The sequence below is a fragment of the Thunnus albacares genome, chromosome 4 (assembly GCF_914725855.1).
Source record: "Thunnus albacares chromosome 4, fThuAlb1.1, whole genome shotgun sequence".
Classification (NCBI taxonomy): Eukaryota; Metazoa; Chordata; class Actinopteri; order Scombriformes; family Scombridae; genus Thunnus; species Thunnus albacares.
In genome coordinates this window covers 14,424,208-14,450,630 of record NC_058109.1, presented here as the reverse complement: position 1 = coordinate 14,450,630, position 26,423 = coordinate 14,424,208, and the positions used below count along the sequence as shown (strand labels likewise).

Sequence of the window (26,423 nt, the reverse complement as noted above, 5' to 3'; positions counted from 1 at the left end):
TCTCACATGGTTTCATTTCAATAAATGTTCAAATGATCCAATATTTCATCAAAAAACAAAGATTAGATAAACATTCCAAAAAATGAAAACAGATTTGTGTATCAGAACTTTGTTTTGGTTTTTTTTCATTCCTCTGCAATTAACCATCTCACAGCCCCTGAGATATATCTGGTGACCCTTTGGAGAGCTCAAACCCTAACTTGAGAATCACTGGACTTAACTGGCTAGCTGTATATAAAGTAGTTCAAACAAGCTCCACCTCCAGCAGCTACAATAGTAACATGCTACTCACAGACCGATGGTTCAATATTAATAATCTGTCTTGTCATATATAATAATATATCAGTCAGAGAGACAAGTTAGTACTTTAAGTACATTTTGCTGCTAATACTTATGTACTTTTACTTAAGTAGGGTTTTTTATTCAGGACTTTTACTTCTAATGGAGAGTTTTTACATTGCTGTATTGATACTTTTCCTTAAGGATCTCAATACCTCTTCCACCACTGCCGGTAACCAGTTTGAACACACAGACCCGGTCAACATGTGCGGCTGATAAGATGAATGAGTAAATGAACTAAATATAAAGTAGTATATAATGCAATAAAGTAGTTTTATAACAGCCACATATTTGGCTTGTGTAATCTCCTCATATTGGCCTACATTTCCCATCAACCCTTTCGGCAGCATATCGTAACCTGCCGTTGCCAACAACTTCAAACAGCCCTTTTCGGAGCCCGTCAGCAGTGTGTCGCCTGGCAGTGCTGCTTCTCCTTCTGGCCTGGTAACTTGAAACATGCTGTCCTTCGCTTTGAGACAACTCACACGGGTGAGTATATCATTCATGTTCATGTTTATGTCATGGTTTCCTTCACAGTGTGTTTGAGCTGGGCGACTAAATCAGCTTGTCTGTAAGGTTGAACTGTTAGCTAGCTTAACGTTAGTGCTGGTCAGGGCTACAGTCGTGGGGGGTTTAACTTGCTCACGCAGGCTTGAGCAAAGTATGCAGTTTTTACTAAATGAACGCATATTTAAACAGCACCAGTTAATCACCAGATGTCCTTTCTGTCCTATTTACATCGCACTTTTGACATATTGAGGGTTGTGAGCTAGCTGAGAAGCTAACAAGCTAGCTGTCAGTGGATGTATAGCTGCAGCCGTGTTTCCCGTAATGATGCAACAGCGACTGCTCAGTTTCATCATGTGGGTAACCTGCAAGAAACACAGAAGCATCATGTTTCTCTGTTGGACGAAAAAACTGTGAGCACTTAGGTTATTTATCTGCGAACATGTGGAAAAAGACAGCGCTCCATCACAGTTTCAAAAGTACAGTTGAATGTATTTGTTTTACAGTAAAACAGCATTATCATCGATGAAGTTCAAAGGGTGAGATTTGATAACTGTATGAAGGTTATGTCACGTTTAAAGACAATGATATATTAACTAGAAATGGGTGGTGTTGGTCTCAATAATGTTCAAAGTGCAAAATGAGGGGTACCAAGCAAATATTAACCCATGATATTGTTAATTATGTAACAGATAAGGCAGAAAGTTCGTCAAACTTTGAAAGTTTGAACATCCATTGTTTCAACAGTGTCATCTGCTCCTTGATTGTTCAAGAATTTATTACTGTAGTGTAGCTGCAAGGATAATGTATTGTTTTCATTTACACAACATATCAACAGCACCACAGACTGCAACTCAAAATGAGCATGAAGTTGCATGAACACCTCACATTATATTAATGAGAGCAGATTAAATATTAATCTATTATAACTTATTACAACTTTAACATGAGTAAGATTTATTGCAGGGCTGTTGAGTTGGACCTCATTAGATTTTACACACTAGAGTGTAAATCTTATCTAATCTTAAATCCTAAGTATCTTTAGGCAGATACTTACATTGATATTTAGTAGTCAGTTGATAGCCCTTTTTATGAAAATATAAATACACAGTAGAAACAAACATTCTTGACATGGATACCTTAGAAGTGTTGTATTCTCAAGAATTGTGATGATGATTCATACTGATTGGGACATTTAACATTATAGGTCTCCTGTATTACCTCTAGTCTGGTATTTCTGTACTTCAGTTTCTTGTCACTTATCAGGCGACATATACACCATTACCTATAGATCTGCAATAAGCTAATATCAGCATAGATCTATATCCATTGCATTCACATCTGTGCAAGAGATAAAACAATTACAAACTTGTTAAAACCAGAAACTACTACACCCTCAAAAATTACAGTACAGTTCAGTCAACAGCAATAAAGTTCACAATGGTGTGATTAATTACAGAACTGTATTACAATGTAAAATTGGTTCTATTATTCTGATGTGATTGTCATATGTATTATTGTATTTGAATACTTGTAGCCCATTTGATACATTAATTTTTAATGAATGAGTAGCTGCCCAATGATTTCAAAGTAAAAAAAAAAAAAAAAAAAGTTGTTTGATTAGTTGAGACATCAGGGTGATGGGGGTGTTGGTAGGGAAAGTTGTTTAAGGACTATGAATAGCCTCATTTTGATCTTTATGAAGTGACCTATTTTACAGATGGTACCAATTTCATGTACTTTTTCAGAAACAACTAGGCTATCCCAAGTCTGTGCCAAAATCATGTGGCATGTGTTCAGACCTAGTTTTATTAGTCACTGTCAGTATGTCTAAAGTTTCCCATTAAATTGACAGATTCACATGCTTGCATGCTTTTCCTATTGATGCTAATTGGTTAAGTGTGCATCTTATTTGAATTCCCAAAGGACTCATGTGAAGCCTTCCTTTTGTGTCCTCACAGGATTTGTGCATGTGAGAGAGATTTTAATCCCTGTGCAGTCATTCCTTGTTGCAGTTTACCTCTGTTTCTGAAGAAGACAGTTTTACTTACTTTTCTTACTTACTTACTTTTCTATCGGCTGTTTTAGCCATTTTTGGCTCTGTTTTGCAGAAAAAAAGTTAGTTCAAGCTCAGCTGATGGGATGGATTTCAATTGACCCCACTCATTTTGAACCTTTGAAGAACTTTTGAATTCAAAATGAAATGCAGTGATCTTGAGCGCAGCAAATTGAGCGTGAATATCAATGCACAAAATATTAACAATTTTTATTTATTTTGATTTTATTTTTGACAGTTGAGAAACATCTGAGGAATAGAGAAAGGGAATGAGCTAAGATCCAGTTCAATAGCGTGATAACACTGAAGAGCATATGGCTACTTCCACTTACTGTTGTTCATCTATCAAAAACATTTTTTTAAACCACTGATGTTTATTAGAAGCAGAAGCCGAAGGTCATATGGAAAACTCTTTTATGTTTTGATGTCTTTTTTTTTTTTTCTCAAAGTTCAAATATGTTAAACTTCAAGGTGTTATGCTTCTGCACTCACAAATAGTTGGTTTTGTTTGGTTAAAAATGTGTCCTTTACTTCTCATTGTAATTATCTAGAATAAGTAGAAAAACTAACACTGTTGTAAAATGAAGTTCTCATGCATGAAACTGTTCATTAGCCTTTTGTGACTGCTTATTAACAACTGGTATGACATAAGCTTAGACCTGCCACAGCAAGACAAGAAAGAAAGTCAGCATGCCAGTTGTGTAACCAGGAAACCAACATTAATTAACACTGAAAGAAAGGAGCTTAAAAAAATACTTCTTCTTTTTTTGTGGATAACACCTTTTTAATAAGTACTTCTGCTGGACAAAATTCTGAATTTCTGAATTTAATTTACCTTATATACAATATGCGTCTTTAGTTATGTTGCATACTCAAGTCACACATTAGATTAAATTACAAAATCTCAATGAAAATGTGAAATAGGTGCTCATTTGTTTAAATCAGTACTAAAAGTACTCAAACTTTTCAGTGCGGTGTACTGAAAGAATTGTGATGTTTAGCACAGCTTAGTTTCTGTTGTTGAGCAGATTTGCTGGTGACCTCTGGAGTTTGGGTCATAACTCCTACTCAACATTTTTTTGCTTTAGGATGGCTTTGTAGTGTTGCTTTTGCTTCTTCTATTTACAATCAGCAGTGGTTTACTCTGTGTAACAAGGGAAAAAAACATTTTGTGGGAACTTATTTGTTGGAGTTTTCTGTCTCTATGTTATATGTTGCCAAGATCAACCAACAATGTGGTATTGGTACATTCAATATCACCCAACAATATGTTCTTATTTATGTTTTTACTTACTTTTTAAGCTGGTTATAAAGAGGTTAGGTGACATCCTGAACCGAGCCTTCATCACCTCCACCACTGAAATTCCACTTTGATTTCTTATACAACAGTTTTTGAAACAAACAAAATGCAGTCGCAGCAGAAATGTTCAAATTTTTGAAGCCAGTTTTATTCAGTTTGCAGGAGCAGAAGAGTTTTTCACCATGAATTCATGGCGTCATTTTTCCAAGTTGCATTTTCTGTCTCTTTTAAAGCTAAGAGAAAATTAAAATTATGCCTTTTTTTTTTATTGTGCAGCCTTTTCAAGGTGGAGTTTACTCTGGAACTGAAAACAATTAGCCGATTAGTTGATTGAAAGAAACTAAATTGGCAACTGTTTGATAATTGATTAATTGTTTTAATGATTTTTTCAAACAAAAATACCAATCATTTGCTGGCTCCAGCTTCTCAAATGTGAGGATGAGCTGATTTTGTCTTCCTAATATGATCATGATGAACATCACATTTGGCTCTGGGAAACTGTACTGGGCATGTTTAACTGGTTTCTGACATTTTATAGACAAAATGATTAAAATAATCGGCAGATTAATCAATAATGAAAAGTTGCAGCAAAGTTGGTTGCAGTCCTAGTTTAACCAAGTTCACTACACCTGCCAGAAAGACCTTTCTGTCTTCTTTTGATTTTTTTAAATAGTGCATCGAAAACCAACATAAACCGATTTTTATCTCTTTTCTTTTGATAGAATGACATCATCTCTTACTTAAAAGCACCACAATTCACTCTTGCAAATATAGGCTCATTAAAATTTAAAGGTAAAGTTAAAGGGCTTGTTGAGCCTTATTGAAAAGATACCTTAGGTAGCTCAAAATTGTTTTTAGGGTTAGCTTGGCTCATATATGATTTTACAATGCAGGAAAATCCAGTTAAGTATTTCTATTTTTGTTTAACAGATTGTGCATTTGACAGTGACAGTGAGAGGGTTGGGGGGCCATGAGCCAGGCTTGACCCCATAATGTCACAAGTGTGCCCACAGCATGCATCCAGACTCACTAAGGCACCCGAAAGCCCAGTGTAGAAATCTCTCACCATCTCCTTTACCACAAAGACAGATTACAGCATAAATGTATTGTTCCACAGCCTACACCTCCTGAAGATTGGCTTTGTTGCCGGAATCGCTTAAGTCTCTGATTGTCAGTCAGACAACCCTTTGACCCGAATAGAGTGGAGTCGCCCTGGACTGTGCCTCTGTCCCTTCACGCCTCTTCACCCCATCCAGATTTCTCAGCCTAGTGTCATCCACACTGAATCAAGGGGCAATTTGTAACGGACAGCCCTGCTATTAGTCAGTGACAGGGAAAGAGGCAACTACATGTCAGACTGACGGATGCTGCTTCTCTATTGACACTTCTTCTCTGCTACCTTACATATCTTTTTTTTTTCTTTACTGTTTCTCCTTTCTAGTCCCTTCTTTTTTCTTTTGTTACCAGGCTGATTGTTGTTTGGTATAACCACTGATAGACAGCAGTCATCTGTAAAATTGACTCGCCTCGGGAGCTGCTTCAGGAAATGGGCAAAAATAATACAGAAGCAGGATTAATGAAATGATTTTCTTTCTTCCCTTTTCTTCGTCTCTGCTATTGTTCTTTGGGCACAGATGTTTGACAGGAAAGGCAAACTGCCAACAATTACCTTATCATTGTCATGCAGATGCAGTGCATCTGTGACTCTGCCATTATTTTGTGCTCAGCGCCCAGGTTGATGTGGCCTATCCCGCCCATTTTCTCAGAGTTTTCATCAAGCTCACCTTCAAACGACAGCATAATCTGTTGCCTAAAAATAGTCCCACTGTGACATATTTGGTGCTTGTATCTTGGATCTCACTTTTCTTGGATCAGTTTATGTTGTGTTTATTAATTAATCTCCCGTAATGATCAGGGCTGGGAAATGAGGCAGGAAAGCAGAGAGGTAGACCACAGGGACTGACCTGTTTGTTGTTTGTTGAAGCCCAGAGCTGTCCCATTTGGATGCCATGAAAGTGATATTGATGACAAGAGGAACTAATAAAAACGTCACAGGAGTGCTACTTGGCTCAGCGTGTTTAGCAGCGTAAGAGGGACAGGAGGAGGAGGGTGGGAAAAGGAAAGCGGGGATGAAGGTGGAGGCTAGCAGGGGGGAGGAGGGAGAGGCACACTTGTCTGTTATGCAGTCGTCAGTCGCAGTATAACCACAGCAGCTTTGGCTTGTGTTGGGTTTTAGTGCCACTGCCTGTCCTGGCCTTGGTATGTCCCAGCAGAAACACAGACAGCAAAGGACAGTTCCCGTCAAGATTTAATGACCCATGTGATTTCTCAGCAAGAGGCAGCCCGACCTGTCTCCCCAGGCCCTCATCTCTTCCAGAGCCCCGAGGGGGGGCCCCTCTCCCCCTTTTCCACCATCACCACTGCCACCGGTGACAGAAGGCCCGGGTAAAGACTGTTAGAAATCGGCCATTAAGGTGCCAGTCACCTCCCCTGGTGTGTTACCACTGTCCCCTCTGCCACCTCTGGGAACAGAGGAAGAGGTGGAGTAGAAGCAGGCTGCCTCTGAGAATAAAGGGTTCTTCTTAAGTGTTTTTTTTCTTTTTTCTTTTCAGTCATGATGGTGAATTATGAACCTATTGCATCGTAGAGAAGATTCCCATTTTCTGTATAGCTGTTACTATTTCTGCCCAACATTACCATCTTTTTTTGTCCTAAAAATTACAGAGTTGGGTACTTTGCTAGATTTACAGTGTAATAAAGCCACTACAAAAGATTAAGTTCCCAAACATTTTTTTTTACACCACATGGAATTAGCATAATTGCGTTTTATTTTTTCTTATGGGTGTCCTCAACCAGTCCTAAGCACTGTGCTAATTGCTTTTTAATGGTGCTATTAAAGGAGGTTGTCCCTCACACCCCAGCACACCTGTACAGATGATAACTATATGTTTCAGTGGTGGGATTCTTCTCAACACAGAGTCATTCATATTGTTGATTAAATGACGGGAAGAAGCCAATTTGTTCTGAGTGCAATCGACCTGTCAAGGAGTTTTTTAAACCTCTGATTGTTCTTCCACATGGTGCTCCGCCCGTTCGTTGATTGGGATATATAAAGAGAACTTGTGCACAGAAAGGCATACCTTTTAATACATGACAAGTATTGAAGATTTTATGATTATCTACGTGCAGCGTTTAAGCACAAAGTCGAAAGTTTCAGTCATCCATCACAGGCATACGTAGTGTGGAACCAGGATTGAACCAGCATAGGATTTATGCTTAGCTTAGAAAAAAGGAGAAAGAGCCAGTGAAAATTGTATGGACTCTGCACACTCACATGATCAGACATTGCAGCAGAAAAACTCGCCCCAGCCCCAGTCCAGATTAGATAAGCGGGAAGTGCTGAATCTGTTCTCTCCATGCCTCCTTCGGTACACTGAGGCAGTAAAAGTCAGTCCCTCAGTTTGTAGAACTGCTGATAGAGGCATAATTGAACAACCGTGCTGATTATTGATATCATGCAAACACGCCAGCTTCTAATTATACCAGGCTACATATTAGAGTTTATGAGAAACTGAGGAGGGGAAGGGAGTTGAAATGTCTCCTTATTTATATAGGAGAAATCAGGGTGTCACTTTAAATATGTAAAATGGTCAAATACACTCTTTGTCGTGTGTTCTGTGTAACGTCTTCATATTGTGTTCTGGTTTCTCTTAGAGGGAACAGCCCCAACTAGTTTCATCTTCACAGAAAATATAACTCCAAAATTCATTCATTCATTTTTTATTTTCATTTCCCTCCTCTATGGATCCTCGTTTTTGGTTGATTTTTTTTCTTAAAATAATTTCTTATCTTGCTAAATGTCTTTTAATGACATCAAAACATCATGCAGCTGCAACCCAGACTGCAGTCCTACTATTTTACAGCATTTTTTATTGAACTATGGTCATTTGAATTGCAGTAGTACTGTAAGATCTATTGACCAGACCCATTTCAATGTAATGACCCAGTGTTAGAAAATGACACTTGACCCTTGCTACTTTTTATTTCCATTAGCGTTTACAATAATTTCGATAAATGTATAAAACTAACAAACTCTCAATCAATCCTTCTCTTCTACACGTATCCCCCTTCTGCCCATAGCCACTGTGCCAACGAGCCCCGGTTCGTCTTGGTGTACGTGGGCAGCAGTCCCACGCTGCCACCCGTGCAGTGGATGAAGATCGTCCATGGACGGGCCAGGAAACCCTGTCTCAGGATGACCCCGAGATGTGGGATCTGCTGCAGAGGGAGAAGGACAGGCAGTGCCGTGGTTTGGAGCTCATTGCATCTGAGGTAAAACATCTCTCAAAGAGATAACTGACTGTTTTTGCCTATGTCTACTTACTTGAACTGTTCACATGTGAGAGAGATGGGTGGGATGGGTGGTTAAAGAAAGGAAGATGACATACCAAGTTCTCAGGCTTGGTGGTAAACCTAGGACATGAGGTTACCTTTGCATCCGTCTTGGTAAATCTTTTGACTGTACATGGATGTATTATGTACTTTCTTCCTTAAAATGAACAAAGCAAAGTTGAAAAAGTGTAAGACAGAGATTAGCTGATAGTCATGACTGGCCACTGAAAGAGATCATTTGGCCAGTACCATATAAATATTTCTGTATGGCATAGACATGGTGGCAGATACTTGGAATGAAAAAGTGAAAAGTGAAAGACATTCATTCAGTCCTTAATTCATTAATGTATATATTTATTTAGACTGAAATCTATTTTGTCACAGAAAAAAATGAATATCCATCCTATGCTATTGACCCTTTTCACAGCAGACATTTTCATTTGTTAAAGCAGGAAATGCACAGGTGGAATTAATGACATTAATGATGGCTGCATTCGGTATAGGTGAGCTAGTTCCAGGGTTCTGGTATTGCACACGCTCACTCGCTGACACGGCTTAGTGGGATTGTTAATGGAATGGAGCCGTCACTGGTTACGCCTGTGCTTTTCCTGCTTTGACAAGTCAAAATGTCTGCCACAAAAAAGGGTCTATTATGGCTGATGGAGCTGGCACTTGTTTTAAACGAAGACAGTCAATGTAAAACACTCACTCAGTGCTTGTCAGAGCTGGCAGCACACCCCCTGTATGTTGGCAGTGCAAGGTACCTGAGAACGCCTCATCACCTGTGATGAATGTTTTGGCAATACGGGCGAACAGATAGATTCTTCTGGAATATATCAGGAATCACTGACAAATATACATTTATTTTTTAGTCATGTTTGTCTATAAATCATCTTGCTGTTGTATGTTTTAATGTTTTATAGCAACAAATTCATTTATTTCATTTTATTTATTATTCACCCACTGACCAGCTGTGTACAGTGTGCAGTAAGTCATTTAAACCTGACTTCTTTTATAGTGAAAATGCTCACAGCACTTACTGTAGGCAAGAATAGCTCAGTTGTTACAGAAACATTTGGGGAACTCTTTGTTTTCAGTTTAAGGCTTGATGGTGTGAAATGGAAAATTTTACTGTTCAAAAGAACAGACAAGGTTTTATCCTGTATTGTTCTTTCTCTCTCCTCTTGTTTTCTTCTTCACCACAGTAGTTGTTCAGTGGAGTATATCAGCCCCCTCTCGACACAAAGCCAGACCGCTCTAGTGTGAGATAAAGCTGATATCTTCATTCTGCCTCCTCCCCACCTCACTCTGCACGGCACATCACAGTACAGCTCCGGCAGGCATTCCTTGAATGAAAAGACGTACATTTTCCCACATGTGTCCGCCCACACACATTTTCTTAAATGTATAAAACACACACACACACACACACTTCAAGATGTTGAGAAGAAAATGCATTTCCTCTTCTAATTTATCCACAGTCGTCTGCATGACAGACGGACGCAGCTGAAAGCTGTTACTGGAGCTTTTATCTCCCTTGATCTCATCTTTGGTCTCAGGTGAAGCATTAGCATAATCACGCATAATACACACATACACCTCACCCCCCCCCTTCAATGTGGCAGAGAGTGGAGAATGTATGTGTGTGTGCGTGTTTTGTGTCACACCCTGTTACTGTGCCATGTGATAATATACAGTAATAGTGTTGTGTCAGGAGGCCATGCTGAGGGAGATAGCCACTGTCAGCTGCACAGTCTGGGCTGAACAAAATTTTCTATGTAACAAGTTGTCGAGTCTTTTTTGTTTTTTTATTTGTTTGTTGTTTTTTTTGTATAGTCCAGTATCACATACTGTGTCTCAAATGGTTTTGTCAGTCCACAACAGCAAGGAGGGATGTCCCAATCATATTTTCTTTACCCTGTGATCCCGGTCCAAGTCTACTGAGTATCTGCATGATAATTGATTTTTTTTTATCTTATCATGTTGGTATTTTAATTTACTTTTTCCTTCTTAATACAGCTGCACACTTGACCTGGAGAAGGCTTAAGTTAAAATTACTAAAGCAGCTCAAATATGAATGGCTGTGAATTTTTGATGGTCTTTCCTTTGATGCTTTCCTTTGCTACTTTGTATATATTGATGTCCTAAAAAAATTGTTTGTATAATATCCATCCACGCAGGAGTTGGACAACATGTGTCCAAAATACTTAAGTTTAAATAAAGTTTTCAATCAACAGCAATACTTTAAAAGAAATGGAAGAAACCCCAGGAGCAGAAATTCAAAGGGGAGTATCCTTTCCTCAGAGGGCAGGGCCGTAGATGGGGAAATGGCAATTACAAGATAAGCAGAAAGTTGTAACGGCTAGTAGAAATACAAAAATGGGATTATAGTTCAGCAGTGGGATTATAATTGGTCCTGCACCAATATAGAAAAATATGTCTTTTTGGTTTTCCAGCACATGGACAAGATATAAAGGAAAACGTTTGGGGGGTAATTATTCCCCTTTTGCTGCAACTCATACTCTCTAAAATTTGTTTTTCTTGGAAAATGCGTTGCAAAATGATTTTAAAAAAAGGCCACACAAACATATCTCAGCATGTGCAGAAAAGTTTATTACATTATCTTGTATCCTCGAGCAGCACGGTGATAAGCATTGTGGAGTACAGCATGTTAGTCCATGGAAGTCCAGAGGTTCAATACTGTAATGATTGCCTTTAGCTGGAGGGGGATTTCTCACTATCACTTAACAGACTTTAATTTGCCGTCCTTGTCCCTTCTGTCCACTCGCACCATTGATCTGAGTGTGTGTGTTTGTGTGTGTGTGTGTGTGTGTGTGTTCTCACCACAGAATTTCTGCAGTCGAGCCGCTCTGGAAGCTCTGGGCTCCTGTCTGAACAACAAATACTCCGAAGGCTACCCAGGGAGAAGGTGAGTGTGTTTATTTAGCCACACCCTGGCTTATTAAGACTGTTGATATTCTCTGCTTGAGGGTATTAGTCACAGACATGCGCACATAAACACACACGCATAGATACACGCTGATTTATACTGTCGTCTCTATCTTGCCCTATGATAGCACATGCCAACCACACAGCAAATAATCCACAGCCTCTGCTGTTTTGCCAAAGAAGATTCCTAAGGGGATACATTGGAAGAATATAGTGCCCAGGCTGATAGTTTCATATATCCAGTTTTCCTATTTTCTGCTATTTCCCTCAGATAATTCACATTTATCAAGAGCAAACAGTGCTGACATGTTTTTAAATGCCCTTTATTTGATGCCTTTGATTCCTGGAACACAAGTCCTCCATAAATCTCCTTGCCGCTGTATGCATTTTTAATTTTTATTTCTTTTCTCTGCATCCTACTCATCTGCTGTTTTACACTTTAATGAAACAAAAGGGTGGTCTCATTGACCGAGTGGTTTGTACGGTATCCATCTGTTGCTCTCTCATCTGTAATTCCACTGAAAAGGTTTGATGAGCATTTTCACCTGAAATGTCCCACATCTGTTGTGGTACTTTCAGGTCAACATCAGTCTAAATTGCTCTTGATTTTTGTGACCAACAGTGCTGTTTGTGGTAAAAGTAAAATACATTGTAGATGTTGACTTAAATCAAATAAATATCAATGCTCAATCAGGCAGGTTATTTGCAGGAGTGATGCATCTGTTAGGGGTCACTTAAGAGTGTCTTTTTCATTCATAGAAAATCACATTTCCTTTTTTTTCCCCCTTTCTCTCAAACCACTTTGGACAACGTGTTTGCAGGTACTATGGTGGAGCAGAAGTGGTCGACCAAATCGAGGTCCTGTGTCAAAAGCGAGCCTTGGAAGCCTTTGACCTGGACCCAGCTCAGTGGGGTGTCAACGTGCAGCCATACTCTGGCTCCCCCGCCAACTTCGCAGTCTACACTGCCGTTCTCAACCCCCATGATCGCATCATGGGCCTGGACCTGCCCGATGGAGGACAGTCAGTACTTACTGTTGCTTTTACATTTGTTCCACTGTCACTTATTTTCTCTCACCCTCACACCCTTCCAAGCTGCCCCAGTTTCTTTGCTGGTCACCACAAGTGTATCATGAAGAGTCTGACATTCATTCACACTAAATAAAGTTTCACAAACTGTCGATCCCAATATTGATATTTTAAGGTCACCCTTAAGCACATTACCAATTTAAGAAAAATAACATGACTTGCTTAAGAGCATTCTTTATTGCTGGATATTGATGTAAAAGATTTTTTTTCTCATGTTTTTCCAATGTTCAATGTTCCTTTTTGTCACACCAGTCTGACCCATGGCTACATGTCTGATGTGAAGAGGATCTCAGCAACCTCAATCTATTTTGAGTCCATGCCCTACAAGCTCAATGTAAGTAGAGACCCCTACTACTGACACCAACTAACTAGTTGTCTACTGTCTTACACCAGTGAGTCAAGTTTGACTGAACATTTCTTCATGTAGTTTTTTGGGGGTGTCACAAATTGCTTGTGTGTGTGTGTGTGTGTGTGTGCTTGTATTGCTATCTTTTTTTAAACTATCATTATGAGGACATTTTGGCCAGTCTTCACTACTTCAAAGGGCTGTTTGAGGGTTAAAATTTGGTTTTAAGATTGAGGTTAGAATTAGGTTTAGGTTAAGATAAGGGATGGGAGTCAGGCATTTAGTTGTGAAGGTTAGGGAATACATTATATCATTAAGGGTCTTCACAAGTACGGAAAGACAAACGTGTGTCTGAAAATGTGTGTGTTTGCCTGTGTGCGTGTTTCATGGATTGTCCTTATTGTTTTACCCTATGTATTTTGAAATGAATTTCCATTATTGGATAATAAAGTTGAATGTGAATCTTGATTTAGTTGTTAGATGTTAAATCATATTTGAAGATACTTAATATGTTAAGAGTTTTCTAAATTCCAATAATGTAATCCTTTTGGGTCAAGATAATCACAGTCATGTTTCTCCAGTGAATTGTCCTCTATGATGAACTGACCAACACATTACCCAGCAGCACTGTTGGTCAGAATTACCCATGTGTCAGAGCTTCTACAGTCTCAGATTTCTGCTACTTGCTACCGTATAGCATTGCTTGTTCTGCATTTCTAATTATACAGTAGTTGGTTGAAGGAAGGCACTTCGCTGCTTATAGACAAACCACACTAATAGTTTGTGTGAATGTATTGTAAGGTATGTTTTATAAGGTGTTCTGCACTGTCCATGCAAACTGAGTTTTCTTAAGCCCAGTATATTAGCTGTGGTCAGGGAAGAAAACTATTTTAGGATAAAAAAATGTAACCACCAGACTGAAACACCTTTCTGACATTTCTGTTGCTGTCATTATGTTAGCAGTACGGTACAGATTTCAGTCAGCTTTAGAAATAGTTATCAAATATGAAAACCCACATTTTACATTTTGCTCAAACTGAATAACTTGCACCACTTTATTTAAACTTCTAAAACTTTTACTACTACTTCTCTTGAAGTCCTCGACCAAAATGACAAAAAATATCTTGAATAAGCACAAATATCTAAATGTAAATTACTAATATCTTTGACCTGGTGTTTCCTATGATGAAACAACATAACAACAGGATATTGGTTGAAATAAACGGAGGACAGAAAAGAAAACAGAACAGAAACATTTAGAACGTTGTGATCCCCTTTTAGTCATCCTGTTTACTTTTGCGGCCTCATCGCTGAAAGGTGCTTGCCAACAGAGGAGCTTAAACTCTGATGTATTGGTTCATGTACAGCTTTTTCACCCATAATGCAAGCCATACTGTCTTATTAGTTTAGTATACTACATAAAACGTTCAAGTGCTGTTTTCCACCAGCATGGAGATATGTACAATCAGGGCCCTTCAGATGTGACAAGTAATTTTACAAGTTAACATTAAGATATGATCAGCGTGTTGTATATTAGTGTATAGTATTCTATTCCTGGGGTTATAGTTGTGTGGTAGTATTGGTAGCGGCTGATGGATGGCCATGAGATTCTGCATGTCCCGGCCTGCTGATATATGGGCAGGCAGGACCCCTCTGCGAGAGAGATAATGGGAAATCGACAGGCTGGCCAGCACCACTGGCTCTGTCTTCACAATGAGCAGCTTGATGGAGTGAGGGGGCATCCATAGATGTGCTCTGGAGATGGGAGATTATCAGGTTGTCTAAATAAAGCTTTCCCTCCTCCTTCACTCTCTTCTTTTCCTTGTCTGTATCTCCCTTATTTTCCATCCTTTCTGTCTCTCACCTGCTCGCTTTCTCTTGCCTGTATTGTCTCTCTTTTCTGATTCTTGGAGGAGGGGCAGAAAGGTAAAACTGAGGATTTAGGCGTAAGACACAGTGGTCATTTAGCTTGTCCAGCCTGACTCTCACTCTCATGTGACTCTGAGCTACATCTACTGAGCAATGGATCACCTAACATCAGAATCTTTATTGACCAAGTATGTTTATACATACAAGGACTCTGGTTTAGTGGCTCTCCATGTACTTACACAGAATAACAACACAACAGGATACGAATAGTGCAAAGGAGTGATGAGATAAATATTAAATGGTTAAAAAAAAGTTACTTTATATACATATAGTATGGTATATCAAGTAACGCTGTTTTAACTTTATCTAACAATTTAACCTTGTCTCCAAACTGATCTCTGATCTGTTCAGCCTCATCACACCAATTGAGTAGATGCCTGAAAGGTTGAATTAGGATAAGTAGGGGTGCATTACTGCAATTGCTCCATCTTCCTCCTTGATATGATAGGTTGAAATGTCTCCTTTTTAGATAAAAATTCCTGCCCCTTTTTTAAAGTCGCAAAAGTACTTCAAATGCAGCTGCTTCAAATGAGCTGCAAATGGAAAAAATCTCTCTTCCGTGTTGATATGTTTGCTCTTGATCCGCAGATATCTGACTATTTTTTTTTTAATCCTCTCATGTTCTTTTTTTTTTTTTCCTTCTGACCCTTACTCGCGCTTTAATATTCTCATATTCCTCCTCCACTTTCTCTTTATTCTTTCCTCCTACTCTGCCTCTTCTCTCCTCTCAATCTGTCTCTCTCTCCAGACTGCAACAGGACTCATAGACTACGACCAGATGGAGATGACGGCCAAGCTGTTCAGGCCCAAGCTCATCATCGCTGGCACCAGCGCCTATGCCCGGCTCATTGACTACGCACGCATCAAGAAGGTGCATGGAGAACTCTCTCCGTATTCAAAACTCACCTACCCTTCACCCCATCTTTTTTCTCTGTCTCTCTGTGTTTCACCCTACCGCTTTCTCTCCTGCAACCTGTTTTGTCAACTATTAGGAAGGTCAGACCAGCTTTGTCCTCTTTTTCTTTTTTTTTAAAACTCAGTCAACCTTTTCCACTGAACTGTCACAGACACCTGCTTCCCTTACAAACAAGGATCACTTCCAAAACATAACTTTACTAATTTCTGCCCCACAGTAGAGACTTCTGCCCGCTCTTACCGAGCATTCGCATTTAAACATTAACATTTCCAAAGACAAACCAATTTTTTAGGGTCTTTGTCACTTGCACGCAACAACACAGATGCTTTCTTCCTCTCTTACCTACTCATCCGAACTGAACATGGACACTCACACGTACACAGCAGCAACTTTTAACTGCACACTTCACTGCTCTCTTTGACAGTGCATAAGAGGCCCCTTTATCTGTTTTGTTATACCCACCCGCTGATTCACTTCATTCGCTCCATGACTGCTTCCCTTTGTTGTAGAGCTCCACTTGTCCTAGTACCATCAGATGGAGTGTCCCACCATTACAGAGCAGTGTTTTTATTAAGCACCATAACTACTTTGCCACTAGGCCTGAAGTGGGGCCATATTTTCCCTCTGGCATGTCTCTGTGGAACTGTTTGCTGTTTTATGGCTGAATCTGCTGGGCCGGGCTCCTCTCCAGATTTTTCAGTGTTGTGTTACCTAGATTGTTGCAACTCTTTTTTTTTTTTTTTTTTTAAATCTGAAATTTGTCTTACTATCAGCATTCATCACCCTCTTGTGTTCTTTACCCCCTCCAGTAACCCTGCCATCTCCCCTGCCTTTTAATCTAATAAACATGTGCTGATCCAGTTTAGATATGAGAGGAAGGGAGATTGTCATGATAATGCATATTAATTGGAGCACTAAAAAGATTGTTTACCGCTCTGATCATTCGCCAGCAAGTTATTTGCATGTTAGCGAGCTATTTATTGTTTGTGCCTTTCTCAGTAAATGCTGGCAAGAGACAGCAAGAATTTATTGAATTATGCTGTAATATTGCGGTCCTCTGAAAACTGCTGAAGTGTTATTACACCAGCTCTGATTTGAAACATCTGCCCTTTAAGAAGAAAGGTACAGCTAACAGATGTAGAGTTAGTTAACAAATCTTAACCGTGGGGGGAAAATGTAAATGTATTAGTACCAAGAGTTTGTATCTCACATTTTTTATCTCGCATTTCAACATATACAGTGTGCAGTCGAATAAAATTTTTTTTTTTAAAATTAGGGTCGCTGGTGACAAGGACTGAGGCAAGTTGAAGAATGTAGTTCAGTTTTATAGTAGCTTTAGTGCTCTATATATCAAGACTAATGCATATGCAAACACAATGCTGTTCATAAATATTTGGACAGTGACACATGTTCGCTTCATATTCCAGCATTACATTTTAAATCAGCGACTGAGGTTCAAGTGCTGACTTTCAGCTTTATGGAGTGTCTATATTAGGTTAACAATGTAGGATTTTACCTTTTCCTTTTTTTTTTTTTTATATATAGTCACCCAATTTTAGGACAATGGTCCTACAGTTACTGAAAAGGAGTTCTTCAGGCCGAACAGAAAAATGCTATTGGCTCCTAAGTCAGTCAACGGACCTTATTCCAGCTGAGCATGTGGTTCACTTGCTTAAGACCAGACCGAAGGCAGAAAGACCTTTGTAAAAAAAATCAAAGTGAAGATGGCTGCAGTACAGGCCTGGCAGATCATCACCGGAGCAAATACAAAGTTTCTAATAGTCAAAGGCTTCGCTTTTATTACTTGTTACTAAATGTGAAGGATTTGCAAACGCATATCAAATCTGAATATTGTATTTACATTTGTTAATTTTTTATAACTGCTTTATACCCCCTAATGAAGGTAGATTGAATATTTGCTGTCTCAGCACCTGAACTTTGAAATAGTTTACCTCTTACTATAAGATGATCCAATTCAAACTTCTTAAGACCCATTTTTATTCCCTTGTTTTTCTACTCTGCTTTGCTTTTTTGTAAATTTGATTCTGTTGCCATCCTGCTTATTTATTTAATGCTTTTAATGTGAAGCACTTAATAATTTTTGTTGTTTTGAAAAGTACTATATGAATAAATCTTTACTTAGTTACTTTCTAAAATTTGGGGAAAACACCTGTAAAGGTAAAAGCAATCAGTTCAACCTCATATTCATTGTGTTATTTCAATTCATTTTCCTTTAGTACAGGACCTGCACACAAAAAATCATCACTCTCTCAATGCTGTACTGTAGCTCAGGTTTATGAGAGTAATGTCATGATTTGGGTCCTGTGCAGAAAAAGCACTTGAATTTCCTGAAATGTTTTGAATCTTAATTTTAACTTTGCTCCATGTTTTCCGTCCTTTTTTTCCTTAGCTATGTACTGACATTAAGGCCTACATGCTAGCTGACATGGCCCATATCAGTGGCCTGGTGGCAGCCGGAGCTATTCCCTCTCCCTTTGAACACGCTGACCTGGTCACTTCTACCACACACAAATCCCTCAGAGGAGCCAGGTAAGAAGTACAACAGAGACTTTCAGTAAATTCTAAAATTTCTGTCGTGCATTCAAGCTGGTGCCTCAACTGTGATTAATCTCTGTCACATCACCTTAAAACATCCAGGAAATGATTGTTTTATTTTTATGGCGATTTATGAAAGATGAAACCTTGCTTGGGTTTTAGAGAATAAAAATTCTTACTGGTGAGTAAATGCTTGTTTTTCCAGGGCTGGTCTCATCTTCTATCGTAAAGGTGTCCGCTCTGTGGACAAGAAGGGGAAGGAAATCATGTACGACCTTGAGGACAAGGTCAACTTCTCTGTCTTCCCCTCCCTGCAGGGTGGACCTCATAATCATGCCATCGCTGGTGTAGCTGTGGCACTCAGACAGGTCAGCAAAATAAACATCTCATTTAATTGCAAAAATTGCCTACCTCATTTCTATTGTTGTAACGCTTTATTACCCACGTCTGCAGTTTCCTAATAGAAGTTGATTACTAGTTTGTCTGATTTTGCAGTGAAACAAAATCTTACTGCTGAGATGCTTTTGTGAAATTTGACTCAGGACCCTGTTCACTAACCAACTACAAGCATCTGCTCCTTCTCTCACTCTCAGGTGCTCTGCCAGATAGCTACTGAAATCTAATCAGAGAAAGAGGATAGATGTCCCTTTTTTGCTTCTCACTTGCACCATAGATGAGAAATTTCTTTAGCACGGGTTCTCAAATTGTTAATCTTTTGACCACTGAAATTAAGTCCCGTCTACCTGCATGTTCAACAGTTGACCAAAGACTTTTTTCAGGTTATTTCATCAATTATCAGGAAAGTATTCACCACACAAGATAAAAAACCTGACTTTTGAATTAAAAACTATAGAGCAGTTGATGAATCAATTATTTGATTGACAGAAAATTAATCAGCAACTATTTTGATAATCGAGCATAATAGGTTCCCTTTAATGCTTTTCTTTGTCATACATGACAGTAAATGGAATATATTTGTTGGTCGAACAAAACAAGACATCTGAAGAAAATTCAGATGTAACAGGAAAATTATAATGGTAATTTTTCTTCATTTTCTGACATTTTAGAGACCAATGATTAATCAATTGATTGAGAAAATAATCAGCAGATTAATCGATTGGTTAGTTGCAACCCTAAAAAACTATTCTTTACATGATAAATGCATGTAATACAAAATTGTTTTCTTAACATATCATGACTTATCCCCCCCCCCCCCCCCCCCCAACACTGAAATAGAACCAATCTTCTGTCCGACTCAGTCTTTTCTATTATCTTTTTTTGTGTCCAGGCACAGTCTCCCATGTTCAAGGAGTATATCAGCCAGGTACTAAAGAACGCCAAGTCCATGGCTACAGCTCTTCTCAGCAAAGGCTACACCCTGGTATCAGGTAATCTAACTTGTATTTAAACATGCTTTTTCTTTTAATTCCCAAGGAGACACTGGCTCAGCAAACAGCAGAGAGAAATATCGGAAACACACGTCAATAAAGAATAATGTCCTGTCACAGAATGCAAATTACAAGGTAAAAAAAAAAAAAAAAAAAACGGAACTGCATTTAAATTCATGATGTGCAAATAGGCTAATGTCAGTGTAGCAGCCTTGTCAGTCAAGAGAATAAAACCAGATGAAAGTGGTCACTTTCTGGTTGTGAGCAAATGCTTGAATCTTGTACTGCATTTAATACGCTGGCCTCAGCTGTTTTTTGATGTATAGCCTTCAATTGAATCCCTAAAAAATTCAGACTTGTCCTGTGCTTACATTGTGCTTTGCATTGTGTGCAGACACTCTGTGGAAAAAGGGTGTTGTTTACTTTTACAGTGAATAAGAAACTTGTAAATAGGAGTGAATTCTTGCTCAAGTGAGCTGCTAAAGGAAAATATTTTTATAAGAGGCACTCATCTATCTAAGTGTTATGAGTAATAATGTATTTTTGGTGCTTATATTAAGCATATATGATTATAACGACAATCAATTTTGCTGTCAGGATTAGTGATAGTATTGCGTCCTAAAGAGTTTTAATGGTGGTGTCCATTTGTCACCTTTTTAGAGAGCTCATCAAGCAAAAAAAAAAAAGCTTAATTCTCTTTTGCTCGTTTTATCCGAGAATAAAGTAAAACTTATAAATACAGTGCAGAAATTTACATAAAGCAGATGGAAAAATGCATGAGAAAGCATGTGCATAAAGCATGTGAAGCATAGGAGGCCTGACAACATACTACCCAACAGTAATTTTGTGCCATCATTAACTGCATTCAGTGTAACATCCTAAAACCTAACAAACTGAGTAACACTACGATATCCATGTTAAACTTAAAGATGAGGTGATCTGATCAAAGAAGAAGAATTGAAGCATGTGTCTACAAAGCCTCGGACTTTCCCTCTTTTCAAAAGTTTTTTTATGAAGAATGCTGCGTATTTCAGGCGGGACCGACAACCACTTAGTCCTGGTGGATCTGCGGCCTAAGGGTATCGACGGGGCTCGGGCCGAAAGGGTGCTGGAGCTTGTGTCAATCACTGCCAATAAGAACACCTGCCCTGGGGACAAGAGTGCCCTGACTCCTGGTGGCCTCAGGCTAGGTAAGGACCAGCTTCACATTACACAGCATTTAGCTGGACTCGGACAAGGTCAACTGTCATACTCATTAAGGATATGATCAAGAACTCTCAAAGCAAAACTCTCAAAAAAGCTCACCTCATAGTTAAATGAGTTGTTTTTTTGTTTGTTTTTTTGTGAAATTTACTTTGCACCTAACATCCTCTTCACTTAATGTTTAACTTACTTTTTCAAAATGTTAAAATGTATTTCTGCGTATGGAAATTAGTCAGCCACCAATTAAGCCACAAGCGCTGAGCAGATCATGATTAATTAAGCATGTTTGGGTTTTTAATCATCTTCCAGGAAGCTCATGAGCTCCACATTTACACTGCCACATTTTCTTAAGGCGAGATATTTTACCTACAGTACAATGCTCTGCACTCCTTACCTTCTCATTTGTTTATTTTATTGAGATTTGAGTGCACTGAAGTGACCCATTGTCCATAGGCATCAGTGTAGGTTTGACAAATCTGTAGTTTGTGTGGATTCATTACTAAAATGTCAAGAAGCTTCAGGGTTCTGCTTTTTTACCCTACAGACTCCATGGTTCCTATGTTTTTTTTTAAAAAAAAGTAATAAAATGGATTGGAGACAGCTGAACATGTAAAAGCAAGAGGAAGAAATTATCAGTCATAACTTTGTATTTCAAGCTGCAGATTTTGTGTTCCTCTCTGTCCTAGGTGCTCCAGCACTGACCTCCAGGCAGTTCAAAGAAGCTGACTTTGTGCAAGTTGTCGAATTCATGGATGAGGGCTTCAAGATTGCCTTGGATGTGAAGAAAAAGACAGGTAAGCCAGTACAGTACAGTGAGCATGGAGATGGATTACAATGTTGCCTAATGGCTAGCAAGAACATTTCCTTATTAAAAGCACAGTTCAAAACTTTGCAACAAAATTACAATATTGTATGTTACATTAAAAACAACAGGCCCAGTGATGATAAAACAAAGGAAGCCTAAAGTGGAACCCTTTTTTCTCTCTTTTCCGTTTTCTCATGCAGGAAAGCTCCAGGACTTCAAGAACTTCCTGCTTCAAGACCCTGAGACCATGGCTCGCATCGCTGACCTGCGCCACCGTGTTGAAGTCTTCGCCAGGCCTTTCCCCATGCCAGGCTTCCATGACCATTAGGCTAGTTGATATGGAGTCGGGGGCCATAACATCCAGGTGCCAGAAAGCTGGCTGGGAGGAGATGTGCACAGGGAAGAAGAGGTGTCATGCTAGTGAAATGTGGTTGGTGGCTGTGAATTGGGATGACTCTTGGGTTCCCTTTTTCCAATAAGTTCTGGGAGACCACATTGTTTTGGTTTTTTTTTTTTTTTTTTACACTTTTTGCAGTTTCCATCAATCTATTCTTGTAAAAACGTCGAGGTAAAGTAAAGAAACAATAAAATTTGACAGAGATTTTGTAGAGCCGAAGAATCTATTTTCTATTGTATATGTAAAGATCTTTCTCAGTTGTCTTCACACCATTTCTTTAATGTGGGTGTGTGGGAGGAAAAATAACATGTCAAATCAAGCAACGACCAACAGTCATTGATGTCACACACTCTGTGACTTGATTAGTGTTAAATTAGTTAGAAAATAGAGATACACTGATGAGTCTTAATGCTGTAAAGCATCTTAACCAATGTGACTAATATAGACGATTATATTCACATGGAGATGTGTGCATGTTTGCCTTGTACCGTCATCTTCTGTTTATGAAACCAGGTGCAGGAGGAGGCTTCATGAAGTGGAGGGGTGTTCTGCCAAACCATGTTGTGCTGGCCTTTTCACTTTTTCCGGGGGGAAATTTGTTGAAAATCAGAAATTAATCCAAAATGTTGTCAGTAAGTTTTCCCTTTAATTTCCCCTTAGGAGAGATTTGTACAATTTGTCTCCAAAGTGGAAAGGTCCATGTGAAATTGTACAGGAAGGGGACTAAATATTTTTATCATTTAATATACTGAGGTCCAATAAAACAACACTACAAACTGTGGTCACAATAATTGTTTAAAAAAAACACATTTCATATATAATGTAGACTATTATAAGCTGAAAAAAATAGAATTCACTAGGCTGTAGTATTAGATTGCATTACAATAAATTCACCTCTTGCGTGAAAATCTTATAGAGGATGCTATTTTCTATTGCTGCTGTTGTGATTATCATCTTCCTTTCTTCAGCATATTGCAAATGTCAGATTTTAATTGCTATATATAATGTCATGACAGATAAATAACCAAATGGAATAACAGTATGTCATCCTGGATTATTTTCTACTTTCCTTTTAAGTGTGTTTACAAAGAGTATATACTTTTCTATATATTATTTAAAAAGAATTAACTATGTAACTACCATAATTTCACATGTATCTTAAGGTTTCCAATACCAGCTGATTTGTTGTACTGGAAGAAGATGATTTGTACTGTAATGCAGTCTGCCTGATTTAACAGTCGTTTATTTCTCTATGGTGTTCAACAATGGGAACTGTGAAGCAGCTTGATTTGATATAACATTTTCAGAGTGTTTTGTTGTCTATCTGGTTCACAGATTGGAACTGTTGTCATTATCACTGCATCAGTGAAGAAGCATGATTTCTGTTTGTGAAATGGTCTTACAGCACAATTGAGAAAAGGGCGTTGGAAATAATGTGGTACTCTCTTCCTTTGCATAGCTTCTAAGGTGAACCAAATCATATGAATTATCCTTATGACAAGTTTTCGACAGCCAGTTGAATAGACTTTGCCAAAATATACCAGTGAGTGTTTTACTACAGTATTCATGTGTCTACTGTTCGTCTGTTATCATCTCTGATATGTTGCCAGTCATTGTACATCAACACAAATTTGAACTAACTTTCTTTTACAGAACATTTTTTATTCATTTTAGCTGAGTCCTAATAAAAGCCAATAATTCAAATATTCTTGTGTTGTCTCATTGATATACATCACCAGCCGCACACTTTTTTTCACAACCACGAGTTGGGAAAAACATCTATTGTGTGGAAACGTATGATTCTGTTGAGATGTGTGTTTTTTTTGGACTGTGATTGTGCAGATGTCAGAGTGGGAGCATAGATTTATTTTTGTGTGTGTGCGTGGAGAAAATGTGAGTGGAATAACAAATATTTAACTTGTTTATTGGTATCAGACGATTAGTGGTTGGGTTATCCATGATAGATTTTTTTTCCCCCTCACCTCATCTTTATTGATTTAACTACCCAACAGTATATAAAATTGTTTAAATTGGCTCTGCTCCTAACTACAACAGTGAAATGCTACAATACGCCAGGAGGAACAATTCAGCGTGTAACGGAGTATTTTCACAATGTAGTGTTATTACTTTTTCTTGCAGGACATGAAAATGCAATGAATACCTCCACCGCTGCTGTTGAGAGCCAACAATATTGATGAGGAGTTAAATAGAAATTAAGAGGTTTAGCTAATTAGCATAATTAGCATTAACTTTTCCAGGAATGTATGCTCTTATACTGTATCCTTGCAGACGATTATAAATGCAAAAACACTTTAATTAAACCTGCGTACTACTTCACATAAGTCTTGTTGGCGGTGCATCACTCACATGACATACTCTACCTGTTGTAACACAATTCCAACGCACCTTCTCTGATAGGGCGGGATATAAAAACCGTTGGCCTGCTGCCCCACAGCTCGTTAACGGTTGTAACACCGCCAGAAACACTTTCAGCTACCATAACCGCTGCTTCTTCCACTCAAAAAGCATTTCTTAACCTACCAGAGCCTGTGGCACCATGAAGGCTTTGTGCAGGAAATAATTATCAATTTTAGTCGGCCGTTAGTCAAACTAACCAACAAACAAACTAACCCAGGGACACCTGTTTTGCTGTGGACTGCGTCAGACCTGGACCCAAAGCATTCAGCGCTTAACTTCATCACTACTTCACCGGGTAAGTGTTTGCTGGTTGTGCTATCTCCTTATTGATGTCTTGGCTCTGTTTTTTGTCTTTCTATGCTTAGTTATTGATAGTAAACCCTATCTGGGTGTTTTATTGGTTGGTTGGTTGTTTGGCACCTGGTGCTGTCAGTCTTTCTACTAGTTTAACTAGTGGAATAAATTTTTAATCTCCGCCAGGCAGCTAATCTCACATAGCCTACTACTGGGCACATCAGCCTCATATTATTTGTGCCCATTTATGGCTGTATGCTCAATGACCTCTTGTGGTTGAACAAAAAATATTTCATATCTTGAAAACAGGAATATTTGATGTTGAGAGCAAGTTAAGCATAAGACTCCTGTTTAGTCTCCATTAAAAATACATAGAGGTTATATGACTTGTCTGTAATAGGCTACAGGCATGTGCACTTCCTTGAACAGTCGACCACATTACATTTTCAGGACAGCTGATATTCTGGATCAGAAGGCCATTGTTTTTGACCTATATGAGTAGCCTATATACAGGCTAACCCCATTAAAAGCAAATACTTTTGAATCAATAAATTGGTAAGAGTTGAGAGAGAGAGTAAATTGTCGAGCCATGTGAAATACTCTCAACTTGCTCAAAAAAAGGTCCATTTCATTTTGTAATTATAGCTGGCTGGGGTATATTTCCATAGAATGTGGTGTCGTGGAATAAGAAAGGTAGGCTATTGGTTTTGCGATTTTGTGTTGAGAAGAACATCCGTTTACTGAACATCAGTTATTTACACTCTTTAAAACTTGTCTTGAGTATAAATAACTGATCTTCTTCACTTCTATTCCCTTCACAAAGAATTAAAATGCGAGATAGTTTTCCCGCTTTGATTGGTTGCGATTTTAAGGTTGAGTTGCTTCACTTTTTGAACCTAGTGAGCAAGGGGTGCATTTCACAGCAGGGGTGCATAAAACGAGGCTTACCTAGTCTGTTGCAGGCCATATTTTGGTATTTATCGTGGCTCAAAAACTGACATCCATAGAAAAGTTTGATCTCATCTTGAACCAGAGCATCTGAAGATTAATTCCATACCCAATATGTTATGATCCACTTAAGTTAGGCACAGATGAATAAACCCCCATTTTTGTTAACTTCGTTGCCATCTTGACTGTACACACCTGGCAGAGATCTGCACTCTATTGAATGTACTCTTCTAGTTTAGAATTAGGAATGTGAATGGGTTGAGTTGTGGCGTATTGCCTGGCCATTGTCACACATAATATAGGTTACACTATTGTGGTTTACATTTTTACATATTTGGCTAAACTTTGGTGAAAATATTTAAACTCAAAGCAACAATGGAGTCGGAGCCTGGATGTCACATATCAATTCTGAATATACTCATTGTTAGAGCAGTTTGTTAGGGCCATGGCTGGAGCATTTACACATGTAGCAGGGCCCATATAAAGCAACTTATTTAAAGTGACTACTGGTAACTGGGTTTAGATGGTGCAAACAGTTTGCATACATACTTGCCATTTATTGGTTCTTGAACAGAAGTGAATGAACAGAATA

At 38.6% G+C, this 26,423-nt stretch overlaps 1 protein-coding gene and 1 long non-coding RNA gene across 3 annotated transcripts in view; both read left to right on the top strand.

Annotated features, from left to right (window-relative positions):
• The first annotated feature begins 697 nt into the window (after window positions 1-697).
• Window positions 698-23,875, top strand: shmt2 (serine hydroxymethyltransferase 2 (mitochondrial)). Its single transcript, XM_044349425.1, has 12 exons — window positions 698-828; window positions 8,343-8,534; window positions 11,444-11,523; window positions 12,365-12,565; window positions 12,884-12,965; window positions 15,655-15,777; window positions 18,233-18,372; window positions 18,584-18,746; window positions 19,667-19,766; window positions 20,801-20,956; window positions 21,656-21,763; window positions 21,975-23,875. Exons 1-12 carry the CDS (start codon window positions 796-798, stop codon window positions 22,100-22,102), a joined length of 1,506 nt encoding a protein of 501 aa, XP_044205360.1. The 5' UTR covers window positions 698-795; the 3' UTR covers window positions 22,103-23,875.
• A 584-nt stretch (window positions 23,876-24,459) lies between these two features.
• Window positions 24,460-26,423, top strand: part of LOC122980083 — a 60,584-nt gene continuing 58,620 nt past the window's right edge. The window contains exon 1 of one of the 2 annotated variants that reach the window (XR_006402989.1): window positions 24,460-24,884. This is a non-coding gene — a long non-coding RNA (uncharacterized LOC122980083). The remainder of the gene's footprint in view (window positions 24,885-26,423) is intronic. The other variant, XR_006402990.1, reaches the window with a different exon arrangement.